Below are 14740 nucleotides of genomic sequence, written 5' to 3' on the forward strand. Positions count from 1 at the left end.
TAACGTAAACATGTTAGGTGAACTCCTAATTCTAATTCTTTACTGCGAATATGAGGTATGTATGGTAAATTATTTAAAATGTCCATGGACAGTGAATGACTTAAGCTGGTCTCAAACAATAATTTGCCCTCTGACATTTTTGAAAACGATATTGAATATAATTTTTTATGTGATCGCCAAAATCATTAATTTATACGAATCAAACACCGGAAGAATCTCTTTCGAACATACTGAAATTCCCACTCTGGTATCTGGAATTTCTTCAGGAATTTCAAAAGAATCATGCATTCCATGCACAGAACAAACATATGCTCTATAATGAACATAGATATTTGTTTTTGCGTACATCGTAAGATATTCTTCTTTACTTAATCACTTTATTATATTTGCAACAGATTGCTATAACTTTTAATATTTCTAGAATGAAGATTTATTGGTTCCTTTGATCTTTATGTTTATGGATTTTTATGTTTGTGTGATTTTTTAATAACTTTTAACAAATTAATTAGTAATTATTGAGGCACAACGGTTGTAAATAATACTCAATATAAGTTTCTAAGTGATTAATATACGAATAAACTATTAGTAATAGGAAACGAAACATTAAAGTTGCAATCAAATGAGGTTACAAGCATTGCCATCCTCTTATCATCAATCGAATGTTTCATGATTTTCTAGATATTTCCAGGGATAATCGTTTACATTTTTTTATCTTTCGGTATGAAGAAATATACTGACATAAAATTTGTTGTTCCAGAGATTAGCCAACAAATCGCCTATGACTTTTTCTTAAATCTACAACTTTTCGTCATCTCTCAAGCAAGCAATTAATCCCTCATGGATAAAATGTCTTATATCTTTCTGTCTATATCTTTTGAAGTAATATATTACATTATCCACTTTTTTACTTTCTTCCTATTTCGGAAGCAGGATTTCAAAATTCCCTACTGAGGGAACCGGAAAAGATGGAAATCCGTTGAGATAATATCAGTAGAATAAGCTGGATGTGGGAATTACGACTTCTCACCCAAAATCAAAAATTGCTTATTTTATTCGAGCAGCAACTTGAAGCCTTGTGTTTTCATGAAGTATGACTTTTCGATCTTTCTGTGGAATAAGTTGGGCACTTTTCAATGAGCGTTTCATTCAAATGATGTAATAGTTGTTTGTACCATTAAAATAGTACCATTTGACTTGGTCTAAGAAATTTGTAATGCAGTACTTCTTTGGTATCTCAGAAGATACTGTGTGAAACACCTTATGCCTTTAGATGCTGTGTTTCGTAATAGTTGCGACTGTTTGTACAAAGTTAACCTATGATTTTTCTCGCTTCTGATTATAAAAAAGGATCCATTTCTCGTCTTTTGTAACAGTTGGTTACAGAAAACTTTTTCTTATATGTTTTATTAAGAAGGTAAGGCAAATGTCGAAACGCCAAGTATAATACAATTCTGTTAATTAATGTGGCACCCAGTTTTCTTCCTTTTGGATCTTGACCATAGAATGTAATCAATTAGAAACTGTAATTTGTGTCATGTTAAAATGACCCATTCCTCATTTCTTCTTTATGCAATTATTAAAGAGGTAACAGATATTTCTCTGAGGAATTATTAAAAAAATGATTTAGCAGTACCTAAACTGAATTTTAAATTAATTAAAGTCACAATAGATGCACTCTTGAAGTTTCTATAGCAGAATTTTAAAAGTCAATTCGACTGCTCGGGAGTTTTAGTGTTAAGTTGTAGTGCAAGTTCTTTTTGTGTCTGAGATGGGTTTCCGTCCAAAAGAGATTGAAGATCAATGTTAGCAATTGCGCGAAGCCGTCCAGAATGAGAGTTGTCTTTGCTCTTAAAATTGTTAGAACTATGTCGTGTGAAGTTGTTACCTCTTTACCACGGCACCGTGTGACATTTTTCTAAAAATAATCCCTACAATATTTAATAATAAATAACAGTGTATTCTCGAAGTAAAAAGCAACTTTTGAACTGCAAAACAGTTTATACATCAATTGGCAACATATTAAAAAATCGAACATGGCGATACTGAACCTCTATTGCAGTCTACACTTGACCGCGGGAATTTTTTAATACATCTAACACTATTTTCAAATCCGTAGAGTAAATAATTATACATTATTTATAATGTATTATTGTATATTATACATATATTATGTAATGTAATTTATTGTATGTTATATAAGTTAATTAATATTAATTACATGAGCATTCTGCCGCGGTCAGGTTCTCGGATGCTTCGTATCGCAGAGAAAAAACACTATAAAAACAAAAGGAAGTAAAAAACTAAGAAAAAAAACCAGTAAACATGTAAAAACTGGGATGAAACTTGATAGTTTCCGAGATAAAAATAGGTTTTGTTTAAATAAAAATGTATGAGGACCGAATCAAGAACACCGAATTATTTTGAAAAGCATCAGTGATATGAACAAATCACTACGGACGAATTGACAAATTTGGATACTAATATCTTAAGAACGACTTATGCGATAATTTGATTCCTATGGTTTGGAAGCGTCTGAATGTCAACTTCAAAAATATGAAATAGAAAGTATAGGGTTCTATTTAAAAATTATGACATGACCTTTGTAGGTTTGTTTCAAGGTCACGTTACAGTCAAATACCTCTTACCGTAATATGTAGTATTTCATACCCTGTAACTTTTGTTTGACACATTTGTTCGTATAAGTGATACTTTTCGAGATAATTCGGTGGTCTTAATTCGGCCCCCATATATTTATTTTTAACACTAACAAGGAGAGTGCAGGGCCTTCGGGTCTCCGATTTCGTTGAAACTTTGCATATTGGTAGATTTGGTTCTCCTGTTTATGAATACACACCATTATAAGGGCAGATACTCAATAGTTTTTTTAGATATTCGTTATTAAAAATTTGTCACGTCAATAAGCGCAGTATTAATCAGAATAATCACCAAGTTGAATAATGGCGTCCCGAAATCGGTGACCCAAAGGTCTTGCACTCTCCTTGTAAGTTTACGGGACGGGTTAATGTGACCGATTTAGAACTTCGCGAGGGAAATTACAGAAACCATTTACATTGTTTTTCTACCGCTTGTACTGACTTTTATCCATACATCTCATAGTTTCATTTATAAGGTCATTGTGTATAATTATGTTGTCTTTTAAGTAATTTTTTCAAGAAAATGTGTGATGTTGTTCATGAGTCAAATTGATCCGAGTCGGTAGAGATAGGTATGTAAAAATATCGGTAAAACTAGTGCTAAACAAAACTTATTTTTATTTTGGAAACTATTGAGTTTTGGAACTATGTTTTTCACTCAATTTAGTGAGTTGTACACGCCCTATCATGTGTTTAATAATTTAGAAACAACATATGTGTATCATTTTTAATTGTTTCGGAAAGGGGAAATATTTCTGCCATCGCGTCAAAGAAAGAGCAGTTATACGCTTATTAAAACCATGTTGTCGTTTGAAATTAAACTCTGCTATACATCCAACACACTGTGACGTACGAGTTTCATAACAAGGAATATTAGCTCACGTGTCCCTTCACATACGCTGTATATTCCGTATGTGCGCTCCCGTGTCTGGATCAGCAAAATTCATTTTATGATTAATAGTTAGCTGCGTATATCCTTCATGCTTTAAACAATTGTACGATCTCCAGGTATCCGACATTATTGTCGTACCTGGCTCAATTCACTATGGAACTGTAGTACTCAGCAATGTTTCCGCATTTCTGTTTTCAATTGGCTCAATAAATAGCAGACTTTTCGACACTTGCGAATATTTACTATCCAGTAACGAGGTTGTCTTTGTTAAATATCCTTTTTCCTATTTTAGCCATGTCAATTACAACTATTATATGTTCTCCTCCTATCTTAACACAGTGGTTTTCAACCCATAATATGCATATTTCACGACAGAAACTGACATACTCGGCAACTGGGATTGAAACAATGGATGACTTGCTTATTAAAAATTACTGCTGAGAAGGTTGTAACATTATATGACACTCGATAATATAACATGCAGTTTACAGAAGTAAATGAACGTATTTGAACCACGATTTATAAAAAGTAATTTTCTAAATCGCATTGTCGTTTAACATGTTTTCTCTTTCCATTCTTTACGTAATAAATATTGCGACATCGAAACATTGGTTGTTGTTTATCAATTAGCTAATTGCGTTTAACGAGAATACACGTCATTTTAAAGCTTGAAATGAACCCCTTAGTGGACAAGTGGCATAAGTCCAAAATTACGAAAAATGGCATTTTTACAGAACCAGTAAGTATTAAGAATACTTGTTTCATTTAACACATTAACTTGTCTATACTTTGTTTTACGTTAATAAAAAATAAGAGTTAATTTTACATCATAAATTAAGTGACTGTAAAAATATCTTTCCAATCTCTTAGACTTACTCCGTTATTCCACGGAACATATAGACTTACTCTACTGTTACATTCGATTAAAGGAAACTGATATATGTATACACGATAATCGTTTCGTATTTAGTGAAACCGATGAGGGTCATTCATGTTTCCATTAACTTCTAGAACAGTTTAGTATCTTATTAGCTTCCGTATCGGTAACATTGTGTTAGATTATATCCGCTCGAAATGAATAACGTTAACGCAAATCCTACAGAAAGTCGGAAAAAAGTAAGAAATAGTGATGATTAGGCTAGGAATGTTGCAAAACGACTTCGTAATTCGGGTGCAGAATATATAAACCGGAACAATAATATAGTTCCCGCGAAAAAGTTTGAAAACAAAGAATATGGATGTCAAAAAAAAACGTAGAGACAAAGTTGACGAAGAAACACAGAAGAATCACTTGCATAATTTTTGGAAAATAAGATCCTTTGAAGCACGAAATGCATATCATTGTGGATGTATACAAAGAGTACCTATAAAAAGGAGACGACCACGAGATGCAAGTAGATGTATGAAAAGTAGCAGTAACGTATATTGTTTACCCAATATTGGTGACTCTGCCATTCTTGTATGTAAGAAGTATTTTTTATAAACTTTTGGTGTCAGTGAGGGACGCATTAAAAGAGCTATAAAAACATGCAAAAGGTAAATTTGCTGAAAATGACGATAGGGGTGAAGCAGCAAATCCACGTAAACTCAGCGAAGATACTATTAAAGATGTTTATGATCATATTCAAAGTTTTTCTGTTATTGTATCTCATTACACACGTCAATGCAATCCAAATCGACGGTATCTAAATGACAATCTCAATATTCGGAAAATGTATATGTTGTATAAAGAAAAATGCTCCAAATGAAACATGCTGCTAGTAAAAGAGCACATGTATCGTCATATATTTAATACGCGTTTTAATTTTCATTTTAAAGCACCACGGAAAGATACATGCAAGAGATGTGATGAATATAAAATTAAACTAGATACAGAAAACAGTGATCAAGAAGCTATTAAAAAACTTGAAGATCAACATGAGTTACATTTACGAATAGCAGAAATAGTATGTAATTCTATAAAAGAAGATATAGAAAATGCAAAGTGTTCAAATAATATTTATGTATGTAGTATCGATTTACAGAAAACATTACCATTTCCAATATTAACAGTTCTTAATTCGTATTATAAGAAAAATATGTATTATTATAATCTCAGTATTCACGATTTACGTGAAATAAAGGATACTTTCATGTTTGGGATGAAACATTAGCATCCAGAGGATCGCAAGAAATAGCATTATATTCAGTTCTGACAAAGCATTCTGAATCTGTTGCTGGTAATAAAAATAAGATAAATATTTATAGTGACTCTTGTACTGAACAAAATGGTAATATAAAAATAGCTCTGTTAAAATTAGTGCAAAGTGACGATATTTCAGCGAAGGTTATAGAACAGAAGTTCTTAATATCAGGACATTTGTTATTACCGAATGATTCAGATTTTGGATGTGTTCAATCTGCAGCACGCCATACATCTATTTACATCCATAAAGATTGGTATCGCTGTATGAAAACTGCTCGACATACCAAAAAGTTTTTGTGGTTTATCAAATGAAAAGAAACGAATTTTTTTAACTAAACAGCTAGAACGGTCTATAACAAAGCGTAAGAAAAATACATTACTATAAACTGTAAATTGGCTCACCAGTCAGTGGTTATACTATGAACGTGGAAAACAGTTTGATATTTTGTATAAAACTAAGATTTCTGTGGATGTTGAGTTTGAAATATTCAGCGTGCTCGGAGTGGCAGACAATTGCAGTTGAAAAATATAATGCACGAAAATTTATATCCATCTGTGCGTCCTGTTTACGCATCCAAAAAAAGGACATGTTAGATTTACTGAAATTTATCCCTCCAATTCCTCATGCATTTTTTCAAGCATTAAAGACCCAGTACAATTGAAGAAACTGGTGAAGAATCCAGCAACGAATAAGTTTCTTTCATACATAATATACAGCAAACTTGTAGTGCATTAAAGATAACATTTGAGTAACTTATGATTATTAATACATTAATAGCCATATGGCATGAGACAAAAATATGGATTTTACTTTTAAGTTATAATGACATAATTATTATTCTTTCGCGTTATCCGATTACAATAAAGTTACATTGTGTATTTAATTTTTTGTACGATATTACACGGAAGTCCAATTTCTACAGTATTAAAAAAAGGGACTTAATTCACTTGTCAACTAAGGGACTCGAATGATACTAATTGTTTCAATAACGAATTCTTTATTTTTTCAGATAAACATGTAACTCTTCTTTGTTTTGCTTTGATTTTTCATAAAAATATACCATAGGTGCATTCGTCTTGCATTTGACGAGTGAACACTTTAGTTTTTGATTTTATTGCGAGTACAATGAGAGATTTTTGAAACGAAAGTCTACAGTTAACAGGTTAAACGTCATAGCTTTATTTCGTTTTACTTATTTCATCGTGAAATGAATCACTTTACGTTCTAGTACAGACTGTACTAACTTATCATGATTATGACATAAGCTCAAGAATTTGTATAACTTCATTATAAGTTTTACGGATACACTAACAACTTTAACAGTCTCACTGTACGCATGCTTATCGACCACTCATAATGGCAGAGTACTGACAAGGTGTAATTTTGAAGCAATTCGTATCCAAAACTCAAACATAAATCATAACATGGCTGTTGTAAGAAGCGTAAATCGGTACATGGCAGTAACCATAGCTCTGAATTTGTCAAAAGTTTCCTGTATCTTGGAAACTGAGACTGAGTAATAGTAACATGTATAGGGAAAAGTTGTGTAGAATGGCTAGGTCTTGAAAATATATTTCAAGGTCATTGAAATCAACTAGGAGGTTCCTTTTATAAATAATTATCAAAATACATTTTTTCTTCTTGCATCTGAAACCACTCATTTCCTTGTACCGTTGGATCGAAAACACCTTGTACAAGGGTGGTATAAAAATTGTATATAAAGAGCACTGTGCCATGATTCTACACTTTCGGATCGGTAAAGATTTGGTTAAAAAAGTTCCTGCAAAATTGACCTTAACCATGGTCAATGGTTAACCACTTCAAAGCCAAATATTTTGTTATTGTAATGTATTCTACTTGTTACGAGAAAAAAGTCTCACAGGAACTAGGGGTCGGAAAATAAATTAATCGTCTTCTTGAAAGAAATAAATAAAGATTAATAAATTCCAGAGATCATTTTATGCATAATGTGCTTATGTCTTGAGCTCAAGTGTAGCGATAATTGAATACAGGTGTTGTTGTAGCAAATACATAGCGTAGAATTACTATTGTGCACCTCCCTTTTCTTTGAATCAATTCTTTTAGTTTCTTCTTTATTCTTTACTATTTAGTTCATTCGCATCACGGAGCGGAATATTTCACGCGCCGCGTTGGGCCTTTGTCATCCAACGCAGGGTAAACATCTGGGTAGCGGAATTTTATGACATACCCTTCACAGCTATAATATCACGTTACTTGGATGTTCACAGTAGCTAACCGCGGATTATTCCGCTTCGCGATGCGAATGAACTAAATAGCAAAGGATAAAATAGAAAGTAAAAGAGTGAATTCAGACAAAAGAGGGATGCATAATAGTAATTCTACGGTATGTATCTGCTGCAATACCACCTGTTCTTAATTCTCACAGCACTTGACTTCAGAATATAAGCATATTATGTATAAAACGATCTCTAGAATGTAGTTTTTAACTACTTTTTCCAAGGAAAAAGTTGAGTTTCCTCTGATTATTTTAAGACTTTCTTCCTCGTAATGAGTGAAATACACTATAATAAAAAAAAAATTTGACCTTGAAATTCAAAGTCAAGCTGAATTTTGCATACTTTTTTTTATGAAATCTTCACTGATCCAGAGGTGTAGAACCGCACTGCAGTGCTCTTTACATACAATTTTTACACACCATGTACATGCTTAAATTCTACACACCGTTCACCGTAAAATACAAAGTTCATGGAGAAGTTACTCATTCAATTTTAAAAGATAAGTACGAAAATTCCATATTCTTAGTTGATATAATAAATATTAGAAAAATTTCTAGTAAATGTTTACATTAGGGGAAGTTGCTCGATGACCTTGATCTTGACATATATTGTCAGGGCATGATTTTGAAACTTTTCACTATGCCTATTGCCGCCAATTTAGTTTAATTTCCGTGATATTTGTAAAAATTTACTCGGAGAAGGAGTGTCATGGTAATTATTCAAATAAAATGTTACGTCACGTATGACCTTGACCTTGATCTTGGAATATGTTGTTAAAGTTAGTATTCTGAATGTCTGGAACTTTAAATTTTTTGATGGTCACGATTTGTTTAAAAGTCATAAAGTATTAAAATTTTACATCGCACTTAAATATTTCCCATTTACTTTCACTTATTAACGTCGTTTCTTGTAATATGTGAACACGAGTTTCATTTAAACAACAGAGACTATTATTAGCGGTGCAGTAAACAATGGGTAATTGTAACAACATCATCCCCGCCATACCCCTACCATGTTTCTTTTAACTTGTTAACTGTGGAATTTAGTTTAAAATATCTCTCATTCTGCTGGCAATGCAATAAAAAATGAAGTGTGTACTCGTCGAACGCAGGATGAATGATACCTAGGCTATATTTTAACCGTTCGAATCCCACACGCCGTTTTGGCGCTCGTCAGATTTCATGTCGAAAAAAGCCAGCGCATTTGAACGATACGGACAACTGACGGTGCACTCACAATTCGGCGAAACGCGCTCAACTTTTCAGGCGCATGTACGTTGCATCGCTACTTTTTTGTATATAGGTAATCCAAGTAATACATTTTGTATTTAGTTGTTACGTATTATAAATTAATATATGTATATAATACAATAGTATTAACATAGATTAAGACAAGCGCTACCGCGCTGTTTGGCTTTTCCAGGCACAGAATAAAAGGAACGCTATCGCGCCGCTTGGATGTTTTCGCATCCTATTCAGAAAGTTCTATTGCGCTGTTCGGCTTTTTTCGACCATGTTTTTTAAAAACCTTTGGTACTCAAACGGTTAATAAAAAACCAAACCAAAACAAAAAAGAATTATGTACCATTCGTCTCTTCCCCTCTGGAACATGCTCCGTCAGCTATCCGGGTTGGAGGGCAAGGGGAAACATGCATTAGCCGCGGTCTGCCCGATAGTTATGGCGGCACAATTTCAGTACATCTTTGTTACTGGCCGAGACCTCTTCATTTTTTAACCGCAGGTAACTGGTTAACTATTGTCGACCTCGACGATTTCAATGTCACTTTCTCTTCTATTCCCAGTCATTTTCTATATCCGAAACTTCAATCGCTTATTATACAAGCAATTATGATCGTAATTCTATCGTGTTTGGTGTCATTTTAATCAGGAAAACACAGAAAACATGATGGTGAAAGTTTCATTCATCAAAAGTCAAAAACAAGAAAGTTTGATGTTTGATGTTTGAGGTTTCAAGCTCATCGCGAGCTTTTAGTGTTGCAGAACGCTTCGACTGTCAGTCTTTTTTTCCTTTTATTTACGTTGTCTTTTTCTACGTCTGCCATGCTAAAATCTCCGTTTCTTAGGGTAAATTCGGTTCTATCTCTTGATAATTACAACCTTCCGGTCCCGTTGAGTGTCGAAATTATCCAATGTTCACTGTACTGGTTTTCCCAGGGGACGACAGTTTCGTGAGTCCAGCCCATCTTATTAGTTCATAATTGCCAAAACTTCTATCAAACTGTAAGGACTGACCAGGTCCTTCCAGATTAGTATGCAATCCCACTTTGCAAAAAACTAGTCCCACTAACATCAATATCTAACTACTTAAATAAAACTGCTGTAAATACATTGTAAGAAACGACGGCAGCAAGTGAAAGTGAAGGCGAATTTGAGCTTGATACGAAATTTTAATGTTATAGAACTGTTGAAGTAATTGTGACAGTTAAAAAATGTAAAGTGTCAAGCACTCGTAACAGTGACCTTAGTTAATATAAGTAGTATTTTGTGCTATAGTTTACTTCATTTAAATAAGGTTCATGCTGCGAATAGCAAAATAGCACATATAGTACCAAATATATATTTTTGTTAATATTTGAAAAACTAAGGCCATTTACGACAATGGCATGTATAAATAAAAGTTTCTTGAAATCATGTCCTTCACAACAGATTTTTCAATGAAAGTCATTGGCGCGGATTCCCTTAATGTAAACATTTATAAAACTTTTTATAATTATATAGTTTGAGGCAAATACTTAAACTAAAATTCATAACGGATCTATACTATAAATTAATTAATCTCATTTTCAATTGATTGATTAATACTTTACCCATATTAACAAGTTGAATGTGAACAGAATGATTTTCAAATATTTCATGCTGACTTTTTACAAGACATCAAGTAGTCGTCAATCTGAAATCATAACGTTACTCATGTGAGTTGTTTAATTAATTACGGATAAGTAATTATAATTTATTATTATGTTAAACGCTAGTATAGAGATATTTCAACATTAAAAGAGAATTTAAACTGTTTCGTTATTTTCAACAATCAAGCGTTTTTGAGTAAACATAAAGAAATGTTTCTTCTTTTTTACTGCGATTGTATCTGTTGAAAAATTAGATTTTGGAATTCTAGCGCAGATACTGTAACTTTGATTAATGTAAATTCGGATTCCTAGTTCGATTTACCTCTCAATTTACTAACTGTATATATTCTTCTGTTTTTGAATTGTAAGCAAGTGTACTAAACAAATTAAAAAAAAAAGTAAGGGTAAAATATGAGGCAAATACAGGAAGAAATGCGTAAAATTGATCATTGAAAAGTTATCTTGCTACAGTTCTCGTGAAATAAAATTTGTGTACGTAAATGATAAAGCAGTATATTCAATTGTAATTCATTTAAAAAAATAATTTTTTTTATATATTTAAATTTTATATTTTTCATTGAATATGTAGAACACCTATAAATCAAAATATGTATGTTTAAGATCTGTTTTTTTATCTGGAAAATAAAATGTTTTGTTGTATATTAAAATAAGAATTGTATGAAGATAAATATTTGCTTCTGAATATAAACATTAAATTGTTTTAAATAGAAAATACTCTTACTAAAAGCATAATCAACTAACTATGAATTTCCTATGAATTATTAAAGTGAAAAACGCTTTGAGCACAAAATGTATACAAGTTTTTATTTTAAATTTAAAACTAAGTGTTGAAGTTTTATTATTTTAAATATTGCCTTACTACAAATATAATAAATGATTAACATTTTACAGTGTAGTTAGTATAGAAAGAATGCAGAATAAAAATAGTCCATCTAAATTTGTTTATAAAACATATACTTACCAACAAGCGACTATAATTATTCAGGAACTACAATACTTACTCAATACCACTATAAATTATTATATCATATAACATTTGTATTCATACAAAACATCAAACATATAAACATTAAACAATAATTACAGGGAAAATTTGAAACAAAATATCATTAACATTTCGTACGATCTTTCATTCGAAAAATTGAGATTAGGTTTAACGTTTTATTCTATTATTTTCATAAACGTTGCTTTCCGATAAAAATGATTTCATTAGTATTAGAAAGAAATTAATTACGTCAAGAAAGTTGGTATTTCAAATTGATGTGTTCAACGATTTAATCGTTATTAAAAGTAAACTGAATAGAGAAAGATGTCTTTGAATCCCCTTCACTTTATTGTACTTAAAAGATACAATTATAATTCGAATGTGGATAACACGATCACTGATTATTCCAAAAGTCGATAAAGTATCTGTAAGTCTATATCCAACAATGTTTACAATTTGGAACATATTTTTTTTCTACTTTAACATATGGTAAACCGAGAACGAGATTTGTCTTTATCATGATATACGTTGGCAACCGAAGACAACTCTTCTTGTGTCATATCTGTAATTTTTGGAACGTACCTTTACACAAAGGCAATTGTTTTATCAAATATCATATACAACAAATTGTAGAGTTACTTATGTCTAAAAAAACAAGTTCATTCAAATATATATTAATTTCAAAAAATTATCGCAGTTTTATCATACGCTTTGATATAATATTTAATATTATAACTAATATTTGGTTGGACCTCCTTTGCATTTTTTAATACTTTTGAGACGATGTAAACCATCTGGCTTGTGCGACCAATTTTGTTCCTATTTATATAAAATTACATTTTTATTCTACTGATATGTTGTTTTTCAATGAAGTTTATATAAGTTTGAAAGCTTCGTAATTCCAATATGTATTTCTGTTGATAAGAACTTTGAAACTTGAATTGTAAACAAATATCAATCCTTCAAAGTTGGTAGTTTATAGGGTACGAATACTCTTGTGACTTACTGTACGTGTATAGACATTCGTTTTAAAAGGAATTTGTAACCTGGTAATGTCTAAGGAAATTGAATTTATTTTCTGTACTGCAATTTTTGCCTTAACTGTGTATGTTTCACATAATAACTATTTATATTTGAAAGCTATTTAATTTCTAATTAATTTATAACATCTTTACAAATTTCATTCTTTCAAACCGATTATCCGAAAAATCTCTTTTTACTTAATTCGGATAATTGAAATTCTACTGTATTACCATTATGACCTTGGCAGACGATTACATATAATGCATGCAGTGCTCAAAATTTCTATAAAGTCACCACGTTTTTGCTAAAATCTTATAATTATTTTATACTAGGGATACATTTGTGTGTGATAGCGTTTTAAGAGCAATTAAAGAAATATATAGATTGTTTGCAAAAATGAACATAACATTTTTATTTCAGGAAAAATACAAAAATATGATCTAACATAAAATTAATCGTGAAATTTCTATAAAGTCAGCAATATTTTACACACATTAAATAAAAATTAACAATAGTTTTTAGTTTCTTTCTATATTAATACTTTGTGTTACCACCAATTTTATGAATGACACTAAAAATACGGTTTAGCATTGGCAATATTAAATTTCATAGTGTATATGTTTCGATACTTTTCCACGTTTCGTTCACTGCGTTCCATAATTTAGAAAGAGACTTGCATTGTCTCCTATTGCTGTGAACTTTTCTGGTAATGATTTCCCAAAGATTTTCTATGGTCTTCATTATCATGTTGATATACGAAATTATTATCTTCTATATTTTTCAGAGATGATGCTAAACCCATATGCAGTAGCTCAGTATAATTTTCGGTATTAATTTTGTGATTAATGTGACAAATTGGAGCCTTTTTGTCGGCTTTAAACGCAGCCCAAATCATTAGAGAGCCGCCATGAAAATTGTGACTCATTTGTACGATTTTTTCTTTCATTAACCCCTTGTCCTAGAATATCGTGTCAGACTCGTAGCGAAGATTTCAAATAGAATTTAAAAAATATAAATATTATTCAATTTATTTGATTGCAAATTACATATTATTCCTGAGTTATTAATGATTATACACCTTGGAGCACACGTTGGTATAGAATAAGACTGGAATTTTCTTTTATTTTTAATAAATTATTGCTAACAGAGCAGTTAGAATGATGACAGTTCAGAAAGATATTATAAGGCAAGGGGCACTATCTGAAATTGTAACGAATTTTCATTTCTTGGTCCGGGAAATATGTTTCCGTGCGAAATTGAAACGAGCCTGTTTATGTTCTTCTTTCAGAACCAGCTTACGTAATATTTTTGTTCAGAGATATTGTCCAGAAGGTTTCAAAATTTGTTGTACACATCTCGTTGTAATTCGCAGCTGTAATTTAGTTTGAAGTTGAGCTGCATTTTTGGTTTCTATGCTCGCCGAGGTCATTAACCAATTAACTGTATTTGACGAGTATACATGTCATCATAAATCACAAAATGGTACTAATGTTTTCAACGATCAATTTTTTATTGTTTGCCGATAAACGTGTAATTCTTCTTCGTTGAGCTGTAGTTTTTCGTTAAAATATATTATAGATGCATTTATCTTGCATTTGACAAGTATACACTTTATTTTTTAATTTTATTGCGCACACAATCGGAGATTTTTCAAACTAAATTCAAACAGTTAACTGGTTAACAATGAACGATGCCTTTTCGACCGGTTTTAATTCTCGCTTGTAGAATGATTTAACCGTAACGTACACCCAAATTGACATAACTGTTTATTATTGTGTACGAATGATTAATTTTGTTTGCAATTTGTGCGATTAGAAAACCCCATATTTTTATAAGCATCGATCGATGCCATTTT

The 14740-nt window shown here is 31.5% G+C and overlaps 1 protein-coding gene and 1 pseudogene across 4 annotated transcripts in view; both read right to left on the bottom strand.

Moving 5' to 3' along the window:
• Nucleotides 1–14740, bottom strand: part of LOC116425649 (tetraspanin-11) — a 51049-nt gene that overhangs the window by 32626 nt on the left and 3683 nt on the right. For all 4 annotated transcript variants that reach the window (XM_076373297.1, XM_076373298.1, XM_076373296.1 and 1 more), the window contains one exon: nucleotides 10818–10900. In XM_076373297.1, coding sequence (XP_076229412.1) covers nucleotides 10818–10865 — 48 coding nt within the window. In that variant the 5' untranslated portion in view covers nucleotides 10866–10900. The remainder of the gene's footprint in view (nucleotides 1–10817; nucleotides 10901–14740) is intronic.
• LOC143175226 (uncharacterized) lies at nucleotides 3348–7526 on the bottom strand (annotated as a pseudogene).

Source organism: Nomia melanderi, chromosome 13 (genome assembly GCF_051020985.1).
Source record: "Nomia melanderi isolate GNS246 chromosome 13, iyNomMela1, whole genome shotgun sequence".
NCBI lineage: Eukaryota > Metazoa > Arthropoda > Insecta > Hymenoptera > Halictidae > Nomia > Nomia melanderi.